At 35.4% G+C, this 23,654-nt stretch overlaps 1 protein-coding gene across 1 annotated transcript in view; it reads left to right on the top strand.

The window, feature by feature from the left end:
• The first annotated feature begins 70 nt into the window (after positions 1 to 70).
• Positions 71 to 23,654, top strand: part of LOC138695305 (protein cortex-like) — a 41,641-nt gene continuing 18,057 nt past the window's right edge. Inside the window, exons 1-4 of the mRNA XM_069819732.1 lie at positions 71 to 235; positions 10,304 to 10,465; positions 17,052 to 17,268; positions 19,553 to 19,740. Of these exons, the coding sequence (XP_069675833.1) occupies positions 10,313 to 10,465; positions 17,052 to 17,268; positions 19,553 to 19,740 (558 nt within the window). The 5' untranslated portion in view covers positions 71 to 235; positions 10,304 to 10,312. The remainder of the gene's footprint in view (positions 236 to 10,303; positions 10,466 to 17,051; positions 17,269 to 19,552; positions 19,741 to 23,654) is intronic.

Raw genomic sequence — 23,654 nt, 5'->3', positions numbered from 1 at the left:
CCAAATCTGTCCAGAGTCCTCTATCAAAGGTTGGTGTACTTGCTTACAGTAAGGACGTATGAAACTCGTAATTGGTTACAGCGATGCTTCGTGCGCTCAGTCTGTTTTTTGCTGTGGAGGCAGACTCCTAAGTTGTGTTCATCCTGGAATGATCCGCGTGTCTTAGGTATATATGCAAGATATCGAAGAAATATCACAACTTCGCTTACTCTAAATAATAAACTGCAATATTCAGGTAAGCATTTTAAATATTTTGTAAGACATTAGGTTTCTAGAACAATATAAATTGATATAAACTTCTCAGAGTTCTGTAAGTTTCTAATAAACAATATACGAGTACCGGTATATAAATTAATCTGAAACCAACATTCGGAATATTTAATTTGATTGTGATTATGAATTTTGAATTGCTGAGATAAAGGTATACACAATTTAACTTACAAGTTAGTTTTTTTTATTGCAGAGCTTCTGAATTATACTTATGTTTATGCTTTAGAATAAGTGAGTCTCTTATTTAGCGGTTCTAAAAACAATTAACATAATGACATCTATTAATTAGTTGTGAAAATACACCATATCTAACTCGTTGTGATGACATGTGAAGCAATTTTCTTGAAGAAAATCTGTTGTTGGCTATCTAAATGAAGCAAGTTAGGGTAACCAGGTGGTATGCATCAAATAAATTTTATTTTACCTGTACAATATTAAGGCCTTTGAGGCTTCTCTTCCACTCAATCAGGTCTACAATAATTAATACAAATAATAATAATAATAATAATAATAATAATACAATAATAATGAATTATAATTATAATTATAATGTGAAACTTCGATATCTCCCAAAATTGCATATGGGAGATTGAAACCTTCTCACATTCCTCGGATTCACGTCACTTGGCCATCGGCGTGGCTCAATCGGTTAAGGCGCTTGCCTGCCGGTCTGAAGTTACGCTCGGGCGCGGGTTCGATCCGCGCTTGGGCTGATTACCTGGTTAGGTTTTTTCCGAGGTTTTCTCCAACCGTAAGGTGAATGCCAGGCAATCTATGGGGAATCCTCGGCCTCGTCTCGCCAAATATCATCTCGCTATCACCAATCCCATCGACGCTATATAACCTAGTAGTTGATACAGCGTCATTAACTCATTAAATAACCACCTAAAAAAAATTACATCACTTACCTATCCTCTCAACTAACCCACTAATTTTCTCGCATACCTTGGTCTCATACCACTTAGCTATCCCCTCATTTAACCCCTCTAACAATAACAAAACGCAAATTAAACTTCAGTTCCGTGTGTGGTAAGCCTATAGGAAGATAGCGAAGATTGGCCAATTTCATTTCATTTCATTTTATTTATTGTATTCAATAAACCTTGCATTAGCATTGAAGCTTTAAGATGTGGAACAAGTCAAAATTTTACAAGATTACAATTTTTTGGCAAGATGAAGTGAGGTGAGACCTAGGACTCGCCATAGAAGACCCGGTATCCGCCCAACAGTTGGGGGAAACCTAGAAAAAACTAACCAAGCAATCAGATCAAATGGGGATCCAACCCAAGCTCGAGCGCAGCTCCGGATCAGCAGCCCAGCGAGTCTGCCGACTGAGCTAACAACAACAACAACAACAACAATAATAATAATAATAATAATGGTAGTAATGGTAGTAATAGTAATATAATAATAATAATAATAATAATAATAATAATAATAATAATAATAATAATCATCATCATCATCATAATACGTTGTGAAATATTATTATTGAAATTTATCTAAGTTACCAGTTTATTTGAAAACATTATAAAATGTTAAGTTAATTACTTCCCGTAAACGTAAATGTGGTGGTACACCGTAACTAAGATCAATTTTGATGACAATACAAATAAATCTAAATCTACAAAAGAGTTAATTACTTAGAACTATCATTTATAAAGTGAAATACAATTATTTAGATATATTTAAATATAATCACTGTTTAACATATGAAGAGAACATCAATTTAGTAAACTAGTCTTAAAACAAATCTTAAATAAATGATTAAATATTGCTTATCTGACTATTACATTTAAGAGCGGATGTAATTTACTTTCCCGGTTGAATTAAGTAATTGTGTATAAAGAGCTCTTTAAAAATTTCACAGGATTTGAAACTAGTTACGTAGTGATCATTTGTTTTAAAGATTAGCCTATATAACATGTTAAGAAAATTTAGGCCTGAAACTTCATTGTGTATTTGAAATGTAAGAAAGTTGTTACGCCTATGTAGTTAATAGTTTAATATGCATTGAATGCAAGGATTTAATTTTACTAATTGGTGCTAAATTAATACTGTAGTGAGAGAAGATGCCTTTTTTTATAGCACGTGACACTGAAACTTTCAACTTAAATTTTTCTAAGTTCTCCGGTGCGGGAATTGTGATTAGCTTATGATGAAGGATGGCTAGAACAGAGAACAATTCTCTCCGGCACCGGGACTCGAACCTGGGTTTTCAAGCAACTCGCAACACTGTAGGTGCAGTATGTATAGAGTATAGCTTGACGTCATCCAACGCTACTTCAGATCTGCTGTTCATTCATACGTAAACAAAACAAAGCTAGGCGGTTGAAAATGAGTGCTGCAATAGAAGAAATTGGTAGCGAGCACTCTTTAGGAAAGAAGAAAATGTATTTTATCAGAAAAAATGAAAACATTTTTATTTGAAACGCTTAAAATGTTTATAGTCATTTGTTGTAAATTGTAGAGACTCGTACAGCACATAGTCATAATAATAATAATAATAATAATAATAATAATAATAATAATAATAATAATAATAATAATAATAATGTATTTATTTATTTATTTACTAGCTGTACCCGTGCGCTCCGCTGCACCCGTTAGAAATAAATATAAAGTAATTACATAATTAAAATAGGACATTTGATCCAGGGAACATTCGTGTTTGATAGAAGGATAAATCGTTTAATATGTTACTTAATTTAAATTGTATTTAAAATATTACAATGCGATCATTTTGATCCAGAGATCACTAATTTGGTGCAATGACAATTCCTTTAACATGTTTCTTAATTGTTATTACCAATTATTTTTGGAAAAGCGAAAATTAACAGAAAATTTTTGGCTACAGATTTATTATTATGTTTATATTATATTATATTATATTATATTATATTATATTATATTATATTATATTATATTATATTATATTATATTATATTATATTATATTATATTATGAAAAAGTGTGTTGATAACGGATGTACTCGAATTAGAAAGTTTTTAATTTGTTGTGGGCGCTCTTGAATCTCAGGAGGAACAACTTTTACAACAGCGCAACATAATCTCCTTGGCTCATTACCCAAATTTTTTGCATTGCATTTATTGCATATGTATTTTATGTATTTTAACACGATTCAATTGAGCATAGTTAAAATTTGAATTATAAAATAATGGATTGCTAAGCTATACTATTACTGCATACTAAATCAATACACTCTCGTTCGTTAATTCTCTGAGATAAAAATGAATTTGTTCATAAACATTATTATAAGAAATACAGGAAATGAATATACAGAATAACCTATCGAGTTTTCTGTGCATAAGAAGCTATTTTAATCTTACCTGTCCTCAATTCACTCAGAAGTTACTGTAATAACATTATAGCATTATGTCCATACAGAGAAACTACACTTTCCAATGGTGAAATAATAATTAATTATACAAATCGGTTAATTTAGCTTCCGATATTGCTTCATACAAACACAGAAACATTTTCTGTAGGCTATCTTTCATAGCTTTCGATTTTTGTTGACCAAGGCCCCTTATAGACGAAGTCATTTATATATTTCATTACACGGCCTTAGATGGCAGTTATTTTAATTTTAAAATTCATTTATCTCATTAAATATCAGTTCTATCAAAATTTTTCAAAGAATAAAACTTATCGGAAATGATTTTTAAAGAAATGTTTGTTATGTAACATTTTTCATAAAAATCAATAATAAACGAGATATTTCGATTTATTTAATTCAGGCCCCCTTATAACCCCCCTTTTAAATAATGTATTTTGAATGCCATATAGCCTATAATCTAAGTTACGACGAACTTAATTTATATTCCAATTTTCATCGAAATCCGTTCAGCCATTATCGCGTGAAAAGGTAACAAACATACAGACAGACAGACAGACAGACATACAAACAATAAATTTCAAAAAAGCGATTTTCGGTTTCAGGGTGGTTAATTATATATGTTAGGACCAATTATTTTTGGAAAATCGAAAATTACCAGAAAAATTTCGGCTACAGATTTATTATTATTATTATTATTATTATTATTATTACTGACAACTAAATATGTGTTTCTATAATTCTTCTGTACGTGCATCAATATTTATATTTTTAGATCTTCTCCCTAGAAGGATAAAATTATTAGGTTTTATCTCAGTTTTAATCTTCTTAATCTTTAGATGAAGATAACTATTTATTAGTTATTCATTTAATATTAATATTGTACTGGGTAGAAAAACTGATTCAATATTATGTGCCAACGAACTATTGAATGCCAGAAATTGATATGTCTTAAATCATAGCCAGGAAGAGAAAGACGAGATAAATAAATGTAAGAATTTGAATATCTCGTGCTCTAAAGCCTTTTAATAGAACAGAATTTCTCAAAAGTGTAATGATTAAAATAGCTTAAATAACATGTCCATAAGAAGTTTTTAATTTTGAAAAAGTACGAATTTCTCACCAAATAACGAGAGAAGAATTTAGAAAATTCCTAACTGTATTCAAGAGGAGGGTTAAAAAAAAAAAGAAAAAAATCTTATATTATTCACTGGCTCTTGATGACAGCAGTGACATTACTGATACAGCAAAGCTTGAGATTTTTATCCGCGGGATTGATCAAGATGTTAGTACAGGAACCACCACTGGTTGTAGTTTTTATGCAAAGTGCCTTTCCTCCGTCTCCTTACTTCATAGGCTGTCTGTCGCATGTAATCACTGCAGCTCGAGTTTTGGTCACCGCTGTCACTAGACTCACACATAATGTTAACAAAACCGGTTCTGAAAATAAAGAGGCTAGCTCCTGATTATTTTTTTTAGTTCCGTCTATCACTAGCAAAAATTATCTTTTATTATATATAATCTGCCTTTAAATAGCCTATATACTTCGTTATTGTTATTAAATCCAAGTGGTATTCCTGTTGTTCACTGACTTACACACACAGGTACACTGGTTGAGTGTTAGAGAAGGCCGTATGGCCTTAACTCTGCCAGGTTAAATAAACCATTATTATTATTATTATTATTATTATTATTATTATTATTATTATTATTATTATTATTATTATTAAACAATGTACTGTAGACACACAGTACCTGTGCATGCGGGAAGACTGCGTGGTTCACTGAAGCTATTACGTATATCGATGTGCACTTGTATTCAAGATTACACTACAGATCACATAGCGTATCGTATATTCAGTGTATATATACTATGTTATTAATGGCATATAAACTGCTGTAGTGTTGTTTCACTTTGTGCTGATGATTATAAAAGAATCTGAAAAGAACGAAACGTCTCAAAGAACTAAGCAAGAGCTCAAGATGTAGTCAAAATCTCTTTAAAAAAATTCCTTGGTAATTCTACACAAGAATTATATTAAAAGGAGGCACCATTTATTTTTTAACAGTTGTGCACTACGAACAGTACAGAGTACTAAGCACGTGGTTAACCCTTGCGATGATTGAGTGGTCAGACGGCTCGGGTTCGAGTCCTGGTCAGCTCTGGGATTTTTTATTGAAAAATCCATAGTGATACTTGTGGCGGACAGAGTCACAGTTTGGGTTTCTCTCGTTTTCCTCATATTAGGTATTTACATCATTCCGTCACCATTTTTCCATTTCGTCATCATTCCATAGCATTCCCCGACGCACGGAGGGGGCTGGCCTAGAAACGAAGGGGGGGGGGGGTTGCCTGCTCGACACCTGAGTAGGCAGAGAAAATGTCTCGTTTATCCTTATAAGTAGAGCTTCGGATTTTGAAGACCTAAAAGTTAAAAATGACAGTGAGTATATATAATTAGTTGTGTTAGAATATGTAAGGTAAGCGTCTGGTTTACACTTCTTTGGAATTCAGAGTCTTTCCTCAACACATGGTATTTCAAATGAAAAGAATGGTTTCTTGTGTAAACCGCGCCACAGATTGTGTTACCTGTGGGGAGGGTACTGTAATCTTACTTTTGTTCACGTTTATTGTCGAAAAATTGTGAATAGATTTCGGAGCCAATGTTCACCAGGCGTAACAAAGTACCTAGTGATAACGAAGATTCTACCTGAGATAGAGGGAATGTTTTCTTAGCTTGAACTATACTACGTTGCAATACTAACTTTTAAGTCTTCAAAATCCAAGCCCTACTTATAAGGCATTAGGGAGTGGGGAGTGAGTGAACGAAGTGTACAGTTGTCTCTTGGTAATGGTCGGGTGTTTCGTATTGAGCGCAATCATGCTCAAAAGAAAAAAGAAATTCGTACTCGATGAAAACTATGTTCGCTGTGATAGAGAGTCTGAAGAAGGTTGAAAGTGTGGGAAGTTTAGCTGTAGAACTGTCCATACCAAAGAGTAGGCTATTACTGGCAACAGTGATTTTGATACTGTTTCCAGTTCAGTTCTTGAAAATAGAAAAACAGTAAAAAGACCAACTATAAACAATGGACAGATTATGCTCTCTTTGCTCTCTCAAAAGGCTCAGTATACACTGTGATACATAAAGGAAGTATATTTTATGCGGTATTACAAGCAATAATTAACTTTATTTTATTTATGAGTATTTTTTTAATTCCCTAGAGTGCAAAATTCTTCCATCAAAAAGATATCACAAAAGTTTGAAAATTTTCCTAATAATCGTTCATTTATTTATCAGATGTTTAAATTCAACCGCAATAAATTTATTTATTTTAAAATATACATGTTTGTTACATTCTTAGAATCTAATTTACGAAATTGCCTCGAGTCTCTGTTGGTAAAAATTACGATATACAATAAGAACCTGAAATAGTGAAATCGAACTGCCTACAAATTGAGGCTCCACTGTATGTGTAAACTTAGGCCGGGCGCAAACGGAGCCAATAGCCACTTGTGGCAAAACATGACCACTGGAAGCCACCGCCACTGGTGACTACCACCTGTGACTAAACACGACCACTTTATGTAGACACTTTCTCCAACTGCCCCATCAGTAGCAAAATAGACTCAGATATGATATGGAAGCAATGGTCGCAGTACTAATAATACGGGAACGTAGACAAAGTCAGCACAGTTTTTTGGTACATCCAATATTGAGAACTCGCAGAGAACATAGCCATTTCGTTACCCCTTTCGAGGAGTTAGACAACGAAGATAATTTTTTAAAGTATTTTCGAATGAGTTTGACAACATTCAGTGAATTATTATGTGAGGTGGTGAGAAGGGATTGTATAAAACCTGATTTGACCTGTTGTAGGATACTCAGCTGAATCCTGGACATTGAATAAAGATGATATACAGTAAATGCTCTACTAAGATTTGAAAGAAAAATAATCAGGAGTATATATGGACTAATATGTAAGAGTGGAATATGGAGTATTAGGTCTAAAAAGAGAGGATCTGGTGATGCATTGTAAATCCTTGAGGCTGGTTGGCTGGATCATGTAGAAAGGTTGCAGAATGATAGGATACCAAAATACCTGTTTAACAATGAAATAATAGAAATCGGAAAGAAAGGAAGGCCAAGGAGACGATGGTTTCAAGACGTGGAAATGGATTTGAGGAGTATGGGAATTAGAAGATGGAAAGAAATGGCGCAGCAGAGAAGTGATTGTCGAGGATTGTGAGAGAATTTTCATTTTGTTGGTAGTTTTAACCGATAAGCAGAAATACAATAGGTTTGGAATGAATGGGGCCGTCTATTGCTTATCTTACAATGTAGTATTAATATGTTACATTTTATTGATTAACGTTTTCGGCATATTTATGCCATCTTCAGATCTTACAAGTTGTCATTATACATAATATTATGCCACATTGATTAAATGCAATTCATAACTAACAACGAAATCATAATTACGGTAATTATGATTTCGTTGTTTGTTAGTTATGTATTGCATTTAATCAATGTGGCATAATATTAAGTATGTATAAAGACAGTTTTAAGATCTGAAGATGGCATAAATATGCCGAAAACGTTCATCAATAAAATGTAACATATTAATACTACATTGTAAGATATGCAATAGACGGCCCCATTCATTCCAAATCTATTGTGAGAGAAGCCAAAGCCCACCCAGGGCTGTAGTGCTATGGAAGAAGGAGGAGGAGAAGAAGGAGGAGGAGGAGGAGGAGAAGAAGAAGAAGAAGAAGAAGAAGAAGAAGAAGAAGAAGAAGAAGAAGAAGAAGAAGAAGAAGAAGGGAGCTAGGAATGGTGTGGCGGACGCGAGTGATTGCTTTTTCGCGGGATAAACTGTGGTCGAAGGCAGCCACAAGCAGTGGGACATGGCCACTACCGTAGTGTGTGGTCCGGACAGTAGAGTTGGGCAACACGATTCTTTTTCAGAAGTCGATTCCAACGATTCAATCATACATTACGAATCGATTCTAACGATTCGTTCACGATTCTTCCTACTCTGCGATTCCAACGATTCGTCAACGGACGACTTACAGGACACTTTCCTTTGCAAACCACGCGTAAAACAAAAACGTTCTACATCTCTCGCATAGATGGCATAAGAGGCGAGACAAATGATTGTCTCTTGCTCATTGGCTGGAACCATTCAGCATGACCTCCATTAGTCTATAAAATTACCCAAGATAATGTTTCTAAATTATAATTTATGAACTGAACCTTATTACGAAGTACATTTTTTGCATTACGTCTCTATTTAACTATGCAAATTTCAGGTTTATGTTCATTATTTTCCATACTTAACAAATGCAGTATTTTGATTTCACTCTCGCTCGGGAGTATTCGGCACGGTTCAGAAATGTCCGTTGACAGGTTACATCAAACAAGGAAATAGAATCGTGGGTTACGATACCATGTCAATTCGTTACTATTCTTTTGAACGACGATTCGTTGATACCACGAATCGATTCTTACGATTCTTTATTATTAGTCGTTCGAATGAACGATTCGTTCACGAATCGACCCAACTCTACCGGACAGGCACTACGAACGTTGTGTCTGCGCTGAGTCTCTGCAGCTTGTGGCAGCCACTGGTGACGGTGGCTAGTGGCTCCCGGCCTTACTGTAGTTAGAGTTGTTCTTGGTACTGTGTTTCCTTTGTAATTATATATATTGTCAGTTTCCAACCATTAAGTTGATTTACATTTATCATCGTATAGATTTTTTTGTTATTTAAGTCGACGTCATGCTGTCGTAGTTTTCTTCATGGCCGTCGTCATTGCAGTCGTCTGTCTTCGTTTTGATGTCGCCGTATAGAATTTCTCATTATACAGATTGAATCATAAGTAATGTCAATAATTTCAGGGGGTTATTTTTATATACAAAAAAGTGTAATACAATTTTGCTCGTTTTTTCTTCCTTTTCGAAATAAAAATTATTTTTTGTGAAATATTTCGTAACATGTTTTGAGAAACCGCCACTGATTTCATTCCCAATATGCTCGGTCAGTTTAAGAGAGCAGTGTATTATGATATTAAATGATTGAAATAATTTTAGTTTTGTTCTTCAAATGTGCAGAAATTTAATCCGAAGAAATGTAACTATAGGCGGAGAGAGAATCGTTTCCTTGGCAGGGCAAAGCAAAATCATAGAATTCCCATATAACGGGGTTATGGGGGACATCATTTACCTCCTCCCCCCGTTATAGCTTGACCGTGATATATTATATCGAAATATGATCATTTAATAAAGGTATTTTCGGGGGCATGTTTCTTGCAGTGTTACATCCATGTGGTTCGAATCCTGCCTGGGAAGGAAACTTTTTTGTGTTCCTTATTCAAATTTATTCCCAATACTTTTCTATTGCTGGTAAAATTCATGTTCTGGGAATAATAAGTTAATTAAGTAGTAAAATATCGCTGCAATCTAAAAGTATTGGGAATAAATTTGAATGAGGAACAAAAAAAGTTTCTTTCCCAGGCAGGATTCGAACCACGAAAGTCTTAGTTACCAGTCTGTCGTGCTCTGGAGTGAACAAGACTCTGAAATCAGCTACAAGGGTCGGTCTGGTTTTTTTTTTTGCCACTACTGTACATAACATTTTAATTTGGTCATATTAAATGTCGTTGTTTTTCAATAGGTCTAAGAGATGTTCTTGCAGTTCACTGGTCCACACTACACGGCTACCATTCCTCAGATTGGTGATAGGTTCATTTCTCCAAGGCATCTGTCTAACAAAAAGAGTTTTCATTTAAACCCAGCATTGGCTGAAAACCAAGAAGACGAAGAATTGCTGGATCAGGTAATATTATTAATTACGTATCTCCTAAATTCTGTGAGATGCTTAATTGTGTACAGAGGGTCCCAGACTAAAAATTAGGATAACTCTTATTTTTTAATTGAATATAGCCTGTGTTTTGGTGTTACGTATTTGTTTGCTACTCAGTGCTTTCTGAGACATCGGTTCAGTTCTGACAGCATGGCATAACGCGGAGTCCGCGGAACCAAAGTGTGTTTTAAAGCTGTATTTTAATTAAGCTTAACTTTATCACTTTCTCTGATTTTTATCGGCTTGCTGGAGTATATTTTGTTTATCTCACAAGAGATGCCTCCGGGTCTGAACTAGAGTTGAACAACGATCGAGAAAGCAAGAGTAACTGCGCCCGCAAAGCCGACAACACGCACGACAGTAGTACCTACGGTCGTTGACTACTTAAGCGAACTTTCAAGATATCGGGAGTGATCAACTCTCGAATGTCAAGCAGCCTTGAATCGCCACAGTTATTTATGCCAGACTGAACTTTTATCTATTTTGTCAACTGTTATATACACATCCAGAGACTGGAAGTAGCAGGTTGTCTTTGGCTGTATAATCTTTAGTGATTTTATGAGGAATTGCTTCGTGAAGAATCTTTCCGTCTTTGTGACCATCTCATGAGTATAATAGTAAAAGTGAGTTGTCTTCAATATCGACAGCCAAAACTTGAGAAAGAAACCTGGCGAGATATGTCTTTTCCATTTTACCACTTTCACTTTCGTCAACAATTATGTTTCCGAGAGATTGGCACACCTCGTCAACATTTTTATGCATTCTCGGACCAAATTTCCGTCCAAGCTCTTGAGAAAACTTGTATATAATTTTGTAGCTACTTTTCCACACATAGCTAGCCACAATAATATCAATTGTACAGCTGTGGGTCATCTTATTTAGTGACTGAGCTGTAGATACAATTGCATCCACCGCTGCGCAGTAACTGTTAGCATGCCCGGCCGTGAAACGAGCGAGCCCGGGTTCAAATCCTGGTTGGGACAAATTACCTGGTTGGGGATTTTTCGGGGTTTTCCCTCAACCCATTAAGAGCAAATGCTGAGCTCTCAGCCGCTGTTGCCGTTTTGCGTCCCCCTGCTGTCGAATAGTGAACGACTTGATTCCCGCTTTCGGTAAGTTCGCCGAACAATATCATCGGTGTTGATTCCGCTCACTTCCGGCTGGCGGCGCTACTTCACCCCCGCGCAGTCAGGCTTGCAAGTAGGCAGTGCGATTGAGTTTGATATAATAAGTGAGAAGGGCAAGAAGCTGTTGGTGATAGACGGTTATAAATTCTGTTTCCATAAGTGTGTCGTCGATAGCGTTGATGGATAAAACTGTACGAGGACAACATGTAAGTGTTTTGTAAAATTAAATTCTTTAAATTGCATTGTCGATTCGCAATTAGATCATAATCATGAAATGATGACTCTGGTATATTAAACCGGCAGAGAGTCAGTAATATTGTGAAGAGAAAGGCTAAAGAAAATTTATGTGAGCACCCCTCTCCAAACTTATACGCCTCGAGTTAGCTAATGGTGATATTGACACAACAGATGACTTTGTCCGAACAAAGAAAAATATTAACGTCACTCCGAAGTTACCCAATAACTTACCAGAATTACATGACACACTGGCGAAAAATGTTTTAAACACAAACTGGGGGATATATTTTTTTTATTTGTGAACGACTCTGAAAAGAATATTGTGGATTTCTCATGCCAAAGCAATTTAAATTTTCTGAAAGATTAGAGGACTTCACTTATAGATGGAACCTTCAAGAGCTGCTCTAATCTGTTCAACAAAAAAAACTATTTCCCATTGGCATTTTTTTTGTTCCCAAACAAAACATATGAGTCACATAAGGAAGCTTGCAAATAGTTTAACACCAATCCAGATATTATATCCGTTGACTTTGAGACAGCAATTCACTAGAAATTGCCCCAAACTAATATAATGGGCTGCAGATTTCATCTCGGGCAGTCATGATGGAGAAAGATTCAATCATTGGGATTATCTACGGAAAGCTTTTGACACTATCAATCATAATTTACTTTTGGACAAACTACATACTATTGGAGTTAGAGGTATAGTTTTAAAATTATTCCAATCATATTTTAGTAACAGAAGGCAAATGACCAAAATTGAAGATCAATTTAGTGAATACAAATATATTGATATAGGTGTACCGCAAGGAAGAATTTTGGGACCTATTTTATTTCTATTATATGTTAATGATCTGCTAAATATAAATTTAGAAAAATTTAATGGATCTATATATTCATATGCGGATGATACAGTAGTTATTTCCAGTGGTTTTTCTTGGCAGGAAGCATATAGAAATGCTAATATAGGTGCTAAAATTGTTAAAACATGGCTTAATTCCAACTTCCTTTCTTTAAATATATCTAAATCAACTTTAGTTCCTTTTTCGTTAACAGGTGCCAGTGTTCAAAATTTAAAATTTAGCGATAAATATAGACTAATAATACACAGTGAAAATTGTTTAGATCCCAAAAGTTGTAAATGTCCACCTTTGAAAGAAGCCACGTATGTCAAATATCTGGGTATCATTATTGATCAGAATTTAAAATGGCCTCATCACATTACTTATCTTTGTAAGAGGCTTCGTAAAACAATTTATAAATTCGTTAATCTTCGATGCTACTTACCTATTAGAGTTCTACGAAATATTTATTTGGCCATTATTCAGTCTATCATTCAATATGGTATAATTGTTTGGGGTGGAAGTACAAAAATTAATCTTAGTCCGTTAAATTTACTACAAAAACGAATAATTAAAATTTTTTTGAAGAAACGTTTCGATTATCCAACTAAATTAATTTATTCTGAATTTAATGTATTTAATATTGAACAAATTTATAAGTATACGCTGTTGAAATTTTATCATAAAAATCGTAATAAGTTTGTATTACAGACACACAATTATGACACAAGACGAAATATTAATTCAACATTAGTAGAACCTAAATGTCTCACATCTGCTGGTCTAAAGCATAGCATAAATTTTGGCCCTCGGTTGTACAATGCTTTAACTAAATTACACCCAGAACTTCTAACATGTAACCCACTAACATATAACAAGAAAATTAGAAACGTGTTAATATCTTCAATTTGATTATATAAATTTATAGCCTATGTGTATGAATTAATCAACCTATATTATATTTGTATTCTGTAATTTTGAAATATATATTAGTCCTACTTTTCACGTGCGATATTATTCTTCTATAGTGTTAATATTATATTATATAATTCCATTGCCGCTGTAATTATATTTTAGTTCCTATTTTATTTTACTTATATATTTATATTATTATTATTTTTTATTTTAATATTATATCTGAACTGCGACCGAGCACGAGCGCTGCTCATTCGGTCTCAAATTTTGTTAATACTACTGTATCTTCTTTTTATATTGCTTGTATTATTTTATTTGTATTTCTCTTTGTTTGTTTTGTAATTATATTTCTTTATTCTGTATATTTGAAATAAATAAATAAAATAAAAAAAATAAAAAATAAAATGTTGATACAGCGTCGTAAAATATCCCAATAAAATAAAATAAATAAATAAATCTTAAGTTTGATTAGTGAAATATGTTATTAGCAGGGAACGGATTTATATGGACTAAAAATATATGAAATATGTAAATATATATGTAGTTATTTTTACCAAAATATGGAATTAAATATGGATTTTTACCAAAATATGGAATTAAATATGGACTTAAAATTATAAAAAAATGACTATGTACGTTAAATATTGGTACATTTTAATCAAACTAAACAAAAAATATAATGGACGTACCTTATCTTCCAATGTAGTTTCAACAAAACACAATTTTTATTGTCTGTTACCATAACAATAGGTTACAAACATTTCTTTCAAGTGCTGAAAAGTGAATCTTCTTCTATTGTCTCTGAGGATAGATTTATACTGACTAAAAGAGCGTTCGACGTCACAAGAAGTAACTGGTACATAATTCAATTTCACAATGTCTGCTGGGGATAAGTCCAAGTTAATCTTCACTGTTGATTCACCACTCATCACAGCAACAACCTTTTGTAGTTCTTCATATCCAGGGTTTTTTGAAAGTACAGTGTCCACCTTAGCTCTTACTGCATCTGCAACTTTACCTCTACCACGATTCAGTTGTTCCACAGTACTATTTATAATTTCAAAACTTTCAGATAGTGAAAGGTGCCTATTTTGGAGACTTTTGAGCGTTTTTATGATGCATGAAAATGTATGCTGAATGTGAGCTAAGTCATTCTTCACACTTATGTCACAGGTAACTGTTTTCGCAGTATCAATTGAGACTGCATCTTCAGAGTCCAATGCAAGGAGAACATTGTTAATAGAGTCTATATGTTCGGCATAATATTCAACTGCTTCTAGCCATGTACCCCATCTAGTTAAAATTGGCTTTGGTGGCAATGGAATTTCAGGGTACATTTCTTTCAACACGTTAACTCTACTGGGAGCTTTGAGAAATACTTTTTTCACTGATGAAATCAACAAATCTACTTTAGGGAAATTGTCTCTGACCACTTCTGCCACACGATGAAATGCATGCGCCACACAAGTAAAATGAGTCAATTTAGGATATACAACAGATAATGCTTGTCCAGCTTTGACCATATAAGGGGCAGCATCGCTAATAAAGAATAACACATTATCGTACATAATACCCTTTGGCCACAGGATACCCATAGCTTCGTTGAACAGTTTAACTATAGTTTTGTTATTGCACTTTTCTAGAACATCACAATGTAAAAGAATTCGTTCAGAATATTGTTCACTTAACAAACCGATAACTACATTACCAACAAGTCTACCTTCTTTGTCGGGAGTCTCATCAATGGAAACCCAAATTGAACTATCTTTAATTTCATCTCTTATCTTCTGTATTGTCTCATCGTAGATGGATGGAGCATACGTCTTCCTAAGTGTTGACTCATCCGGGATTGTATGTTGAGTATATTTTTCAAGGAATTCCCTGAAGACCTTATTCTTTAGTTTGTAGAGAGGAATATCAGCAGAGATGAGAGAACGGCACAGGTCGATGTTAAACTCAGATCTTACATTCGATGTTGTTGGTTGTGTTAAAAACAATTGTCTCTGCTTGGAATTTAGTTGTTTGTTGGCCTGATGTTTACTAGTTGTAATGTGTTGTTGCACCAGGAACTTTTGTGTAGACGATACTGCACACTGACACAAATTACAAAATAATATTTTATTGTCAGTTGATAAACCATCTTCTTTAAATTCTGAAATGTAACTTGTTAGTTTTGATTTTAAATTGACTGAATGACGTACTTTTGGCATATTTACCGTCTTTATAGTATGATTTACAAAACTGAACCTATGTGTACTCTGACTGGCATTTAACTGTTGAGCTGCACAACTGAAGTCTGTTAAAAATTTTAAATTAAATTAATACAGTTTTGTAACTTACTTTCCCATTGTTGATAGGACTGCTAATTTTCAAATAACTCTGATGTTAAAGGGATTACTGAACATGTGTTTAAATCTCTATTGTTGAAATGTATTTTTAAAAGTTAATGGAATTTTGTTTTGTTTTATTGTTAAACCTAATATAATATGGACTGTTTTATATGAAATATGGAAAATATATGGAAATTAACGAAAATATGTACTAAACTCTAAAATATGGAAAAATATGGAAAATAAAAGTAGGATTTTTCAACCCTACACATTGTGAAACATAAAGATAATGCAAAATATAAATTATATTAGCTTTATAAGTAAATATGTATTTACATATAAATCCTTTCCCTGGTTATTAGTCAGCTATATATGCAATGGATATGATATGGTTTATTTAACGAATCTCGCAACTGCAGAAGTTATATCAGCGTCGCCTGTGTGCCAGAATTTTTGTCCCGCAGGAATTCTTTTACATGCCAATAAATCTACTGACATGAGCCTGTCGCATTTAAGCACACTTAAATGCCATCTACCTCTGCCGGGATCGAACCCGCAACCTCGAGCATAGAAAGCCAGCGCTATACCAACTGTGCTACCGAGGGCGACTATGCAATTGAGGGGGAAAGGAACTAGCCACCCTACCCCACTATCCTGACAGTTTCCTAATGAGCGATGCTTTATTGATATCTCTAAATGAGATTCCAAGCAGTCTTCGGACTGCTGACTGAACAACAAAATCGTTGCTGCTGCTCCTACAATCACCACCACTACTACTACGAGGTCTACTACAGCAGTATTACTGTTACCACTACTATTATTACTGTCGCTATCCTTATTTTATTAATATTGTTGCTATTACTGCTCATTAATTACACTTACTATCATTACTATTACTACTAGTGTATCTACCACGCCTACCAACTAATGCTGTTAGTTTCATTACTGACTTTCTATTGCTGCTGTTAGTGGTGAATGATTTTAGAATTAAGTGTTACTGGCTGTATTTAAATTTACATGAAATTATGTTGAATGCCAGGCTACCTATCCTGAACGAAATATTAATTACATGATTTTATTCAGGTACAGTTCGTGCTTTTTATTTCAGGACTTGTTCAGAATTTACAGATATGTTTATAGCAAGCATCTGTTGTCTGCATTGAACCTTGCCAGTCCACGATCTCGCTTGCTTAGATTCTCGCATTCTTCTCCACGGACAGTTCGAACACCACCGACGAATCACTGGCCTGTTAGAAGTCGAAAACGACCTCTGTTTCGAGAACCACATCACTTGCTAGATTTACCTGATTTTGAATACGACAACCGTATGTATTCATCAAAGTATTTCTTGAACAATCAAATTATACAGCGTTATTCCCAAGTAGAATGGTTTATTTGCTAGCCTCTGACTGCATACATTTTGTTACCAATATTTCGTTTCCCTGCTTTCTATCTTGGAGTTTTTGCATCATCTTTATTTTCTCCATTCATTACATCAGTTTCCCTTCCGTTTTCTTCATAGCTTTCCTTCTTCCTATCATTCATTTTTTAATCCATTATTCTATTTTATTGACTTCGACATTTCATTCTTTCAATCATTCTATGTATTCTTCCATTCATAATTTCTTTCTCTCATTTATCCTTTTTCCCATCCATCCTTTCTTTCTCTCATTCAACCTTTCTTTCTCTCATTCATCCTTTCTTTCTCTCATTCATCCTTTCTTTCCCTCATTCATCCTTTCTTTCCCTCATTTATCCTTTCTCTCATTCATCCTTTCTTTCCCTCATTTATCCTTTCTCCCATCCATCCTTTCTTTCTCCCATTCATCCTTTCTTTCTCTCATTCATCCTTTCTTTCCCTCATTTATCCTTTCTCCCATCCATCCTTTCTTTCTCTCATTCATCCTTTCTTTCTCTCATTCATCCTTTCTTTCTCTCATTCATCCTTTCTTTCCCTCATTCATCCTTTCTTTCCCTCATTCTTCCTTTCTTTCTCTCTTTCATCCTTTTTCTCCCATTCATTCTTTCTTTCTCCCAGGATTCGTCCTTTCTTTCTTCCATTCTTTCTTTCTTTCTTTCATCCTTTCTTTCTTTCTCTCTTTCTATCTTTCTTTCTTTCATCCTTTCTTTCTTTCATTCTTTCATTCATCCTTTCTCTCTTTCAACCTTTCTTTCTTCCATTCTTTCTCTCATTCATCCTCTCTTTCTCCCATTCTTTCCTTCTTTCCGTTTTTCGTTCTTGTCTTCTTTATTCTTTCCTTTTTTCGCTCTTTTCTTTTGTTCTGTCCTTTTTCGTTCTTTTCGTCTCTTGTTCTTTCGTCGTTTCGTTCTTTTCGTCTCTTGTTCTTTCGTCGTTTCGTTCTCTCCTTTTGTTCTTTCGTTCTTTTCATCTTTCCTTCTTTTGTTCTTTCGTTCTTTTCATCTTTCCTTCTTTCGTTCTTTTCATCATTCCTTCTTTTTCTTTTTTTTTTCATTCTGTCGTCGCGAAACCAGGTGCCCGGGTTCGATTCCCGATCGGGGCAAGTTACCTGGTTGAGGGGTTTTCCGGGGTTTTCCCTCAACCCAATATGAGCAAATGCTGGGTAACTTTCGGTGCTGGACCCCGGACTCATTTCACCGGCATTATCACCATCTCATTCAGACTCTAAGTAACCTGAGATGTTGATAAAGCGTAGTAAAATAACCTACTAAAATAAAAATAAAATTCATTCTGTCTCTTTCTTGCGTTCATTCTTTTTCACGCTCATTACCTTTCTTTTCCCCCCGTTTGCTTTCTTTTCTCCCTTTTGGTGTCTTTGCTCTATTCCTGCTTTCTTTTCTCTCTTTTCTTTTTCCTCCTTCTTTTGTTTCTCTTTCCGTTTTCTTTCTCTGTTTGCGCTTTACTTAGTCTCTTTCAGTTTTTCTTTCTGTCTTTTTGCTTTCCGTTTTACAGATTTTTCTCCTTTTCCTTTCCTCTCTTTGCGTTTTGCTCCTTTTGCTCTTTGCTCTTTCCTTTTCTTCCTTCTTGCTTTTTCCTTTTTCTCTTTGTTTTTTCTTCTTTTTCCTCTTTTTTTCCTCTTTTTCTCTCTTTGCTTTTTTCTTATTTCTGCAATCTTTTTTCACTTTTCCCTTTTTCCTTATTCTCACACCTTGTAATTTTTGTTTCGTCATTTATGAGTGCACAAAGGTGTAACCATTGAATGTAACTTCTTTGTTGCGCTCGTTCATTTTTAGTTATTTTTATGAATTGTAGAAACATTTGTCGCTACTTCCGTTGTTTCGGAATGATCTAGGCCTATGTATTTTCACCTGTAAATTAATATTTTTCTGTGTAATTTAGAAATACTCCTAATTGATTACCGTACCTAGTGTAATATATATTGTCATTTCTGCTTGTTAGAATTGGCACTCTTATTTTACGTTGCCATTTAATTATTTTCTGGTACCTATGTTTCTATTAATCTAAAAATGTGTTTGCAACTCTGTATTTGTAGCAGTTCGATTTTTCAAAACAAAATCAATGGTGGTTCAATGAACTTGTAATCATATAAATATGCTTAAAATACTCTTTGTTCTTTATACAAATTTTCTTATGTTATAAATTATTATAACATATGTTTGCTGATGCAGGTTTCAACTTGGTAGACTGGGGACCATCAAGATCCCTTGCAGCTGTGTTGCTTAATTCTGTGTATGTCTATGCTCCTGGAAAAAGTCGTGATGAGCTGACATTTATTTCTATTGGATGCTGCACCTCTGTTAAATGGGATTTAAATGGAGAAAATTTAGCTATAGGAGGAAGTGTCTCGACTGTACAGGTAAGCAGTTACGGTACTCATTAGAAGAAAATAACTATAACTTTTTTTTTCAGAAATGAAATCATGACAGTGCAGATCACGAACGAGACACCCTATATTAGGTGTGTAAAAAGTATGGAACACTAGGTCTACATAGGGCTGCTTTTTTATTATTTTACGGCCAAACAATGTTTCTATAGTTACGAATAGTTTGAACATGTTTTCAAGAACTATGTTCATCATTTCAAAATAATGTATCAAGGAATCTGTTTTTAATAGCATCGGGCACTTCCTTTTTTTCATTTTTAGATTCTTCGTGTCTCAAAATGTACGAAATACAAAGCCTTTTTATAACAAAAACACATTGGTGGCTTAAAATGGATGTGCACCATTGAAATTTAACTACAGAAAGCATAGAATGTAAATAAAGAAAAGCGATTAAAATCAATATAACAATGTCGTAATTGCGACACATATTAATATCAGTTCACAGAATGTATTATAAATGGCCTTTAATCACTGCCAAAGTATAAATCTGTTTTCAGCAACACTGTTTGGTTGATCTGTTGCATCTCGTTCCTCATTCTTCCTTTTAACTCTTCTAGGTATCGCGGTTGCCCTGAGAGATCCTCCATTTCAAATACCCCCACAAGAAATAGTCTTAGGGATCATTCAGTATTTCCTCTTCTGACAATCCAGCGTCCTGGAAATTCTTGTTTCAAGTAACATAATAATGTGCAGTGATCCATCTTGCTGAAATAAGATATAGTCTTTAATCGAATGGACTCGTATATAAATTATTTAAATTCCCTACTCTCGTTTTAAATATCCATTTTGTAGAGATATATGCAGTATGCTTGAAAAATTGATTAAAAAAAGAAGCAAGATGTTTAATGCAGAACTTGTCAGACTATACCGAAGGTATGCACTTACAGATTAAGATTTCCTACCAAGATATTTTGATATGGTAAATGTCAAGAGACCACAGCCCTTCAAATGAAATGATACAGTTTTAAATGCTTTTCGTTTTCCATGAAATAAAATACCACTAGCCAGAACTACTTCATTCTGCAGAAGGTATAAACCCAATTCTACCACTGATTAGACCAGTACAAATATTTACTTTTGTGAAAGTTGTGTATGGCGTTCTGCTATACAAAGTGGGTTCTCTGATATCCAGTAGTGTTAGTTGTTACGATTTACATTAACGTTTAGACAGAAAGTATTTTTCATCGGTGAATAAGGTCAGGATTCTGGCTGATAATGTCGTTGAGGATTTCAGCAAAACTTGCTTTCTTTTATCAAAGTCGTCATAACAATTTCTTCAACATGCGTATCTAATTTCAAACTGAAGTCGACCCAATTATCAAGCCTAACCTTTATTACCACCAATTAGGAAGGCCGCATGTCGTTGTGTCTGAGATCATTAGTGGACGAGTAACTATCGATAGAACTAAAGATACAGGGACTAATCTCTGCGCTCGGCGACCGTTGCACGACCGTACAATGCTTGGGTGAGGAGTGGATTGAGGCAAGAGAGCTGCGAGCAGGTAGTGTTCTGAAACAAACTTTGCCTTCCACCCGGATAGACAGCAACCAAAGTTTTCACTTCAGGCAATCCTGATAGTGGGGTATGCAGTTGTGACAAAGCTGTGACGTACGCTACGCGCGCAGATTGGTCCCGGTATCTGTGCTGTTCGCGCACCAGATCAGCGAACCTGCGAGCTGTGGAGTTTCGTTACAACATTAATTTCAGAAATTGCCAGTCGTTAATAGCGGGGTGAGTTTAGACTTATTTATAATATGTAGTGGTAGTAGACATATTAAATTTTCAGCGAAACCTAGCGCTTTCCTTGTTGCACTTGAAGACATCCATCATATTCCGAGTAGGATCGAAAAGCTGATGCGCAGACAGTACAGGGCTTCCATGTACTAGGTAAACTCATTCGATCTTTTTCGTTCTATTGTTTTAAATAAGTTTTATTTAAACTCTATATTTTACACTGTGGCCCCATATTGTCTGTGCTCTACTCCAGATCTACTACAGTAGTAGTTACACAGGATCATGTCAATTCAGCTTTAAATGATATAATTAATACAGTTCTCTTTCTGGAAGGTCAGTAGACCTATAAGAGGCATTAAGCAACGCCCACACGCGACCCACAGAGCGATCTGTTGTAGTGGTAGACTGTGATTTGAAGACTTGTGATAGTCACTGTGATAGGTTTATCATTGGTTCCGAATGTGACTACAGTTCCAAAATCACAGCTCCGAGAAATCGCAGTCTCTGTCATTCACAGCGATGACGACAGATGTACCTACGTATATGTGACAGCTCCAGAGTCCAGACAACTGCAAGTCAAAAGATTAACTAAAAGGACAACATAACTGGGATCTAATTAATTTTCGTCCCAAACAAAAGGTTTGATATTGAAGCTATGCACCACTCGCTATATTTTTCCACGAATGATTCACTTAATCATTCGTAAGCGTTCTTGGACGAATATACGCGCCCATACATCGCGATAACAGCTCGGAGCATGTTTTGTTTTCAGAATACACCCCGCGCTAATTGTTGATATAAGACAGGCCTGCAGAACTCGTAGGCCTAAGTAGGGGAAATATGACGTCAGCCTTACTCCACTTCTATTGGGGATGGTTGACTTCCGCGTAGAGTTATTTACATTCTCTAGCCGTCAAAGGTCCATCAGTGGCGGCATGTAATTTTAAAAAAGGATTGCAATAAATGCATTGTTTTTATAATGCGTTATCTCGTTTCAAGGTTTACAATTATGCTAGATTTCCTGTCGGTAGTTTCTTTGAGATTTCTTTGCACCTAATCCGTTTTAGATTTTCGAAAACTTTTCTCCTATCATCACCTACGGAAACGTAAATTTATGGAATTTAAATAATGAACCTTGAAAAAGAGTGTGTGTGTGTGTGTGTGTGTGTGTGTGTGTGTGTGTGTGTGTGTGTGTGTGTGTGTGTGTGTGTGTGTGTGTGTGTGTGTGTGTGTGTGTGTGTGTGTGTGTGTGTGTGTGTGTGTGTGTGTGTGTGTGTGTGTGTGTGTGTGTGTGTGTGTGTGTGTGTGTGTGTGTGTGTGTGTGTGTGTGTGTGTGTGTGTGTGTGTGTGTGTGTGTGTGTGTGTGTGTGTGTGTGTGTGTGTGTGTGTGTGTGTGTGTGTGTGTGTGTGTGTGTGTGTGTGTGTGTGTGTGTGTGTGTGTGTGTGTGTGTGTGTGTGTGTGTGTGTGTGTGTGTGTGTGTGTGTGTGTGTGTGTGTGTGTGTGTGTGTGTGTGTGTGTGTGTGTGTGTGTGTGTGTGTGTGTGTGTGTGTGTGTGTGTGTGTGTGTGTGTGTGTGTGTGTGTGTGTGTGTGTGTGTGTGTGTGTGTGTGTGTGTGTGTGTGTGTGTGTGTGTGTGTGTGTGTGTGTGTGTGTGTGTGTGTGTGTGTGTGTGTGTGTGTGTGTGTGTGTGTGTGTGTGTGTGTGTGTGTGTGTGTGTGTGTGTGTGTGTGTGTGTGTGTGTGTGTGTGTGTGTGTGTGTGTGTGTGTGTGTGTGTGTGTGTGTGTGTGTGTGTGTGTGTGTGTGTGTGTGTGTGTGTGTGTGTGTGTGTGTGTGTGTGTGTGTGTGTGTGTGTGTGTGTGTGTGTGTGTGTGTGTGTGTGTGTGTGTGTGTGTGTGTGTGTGTGTGTGTGTGTGTGTGTGTGTGTGTGTGTGTGTGTGTGTGTGTGTGTGTGTGTGTGTGTGTGTGTGTGTGTGTGTGTGTGTGTGTGTGTGTGTGTGTGTGTGTGTGTGTGTGTGTGTGTGTGTGTGTGTGTGTGTGTGTGTGTGTGTGTGTGTGTGTGTGTGTGTGTGTGTGTGTGTGTGTGTGTGTGTGTGTGTGTGTGTGTGTGTGTGTGTGTGTGTGTGTGTGTGTGTGTGTGTGTGTGTGTGTGTG

The sequence above is a fragment of the Periplaneta americana genome, chromosome 2 (assembly GCF_040183065.1).
Source record: "Periplaneta americana isolate PAMFEO1 chromosome 2, P.americana_PAMFEO1_priV1, whole genome shotgun sequence".
Lineage (NCBI taxonomy): Eukaryota > Metazoa > Arthropoda > Insecta > Blattodea > Blattidae > Periplaneta > Periplaneta americana.
The sequence above is the reverse complement of the archived record's forward strand: the minus strand, read 5'-3'. Positions and strand labels throughout refer to the sequence as shown.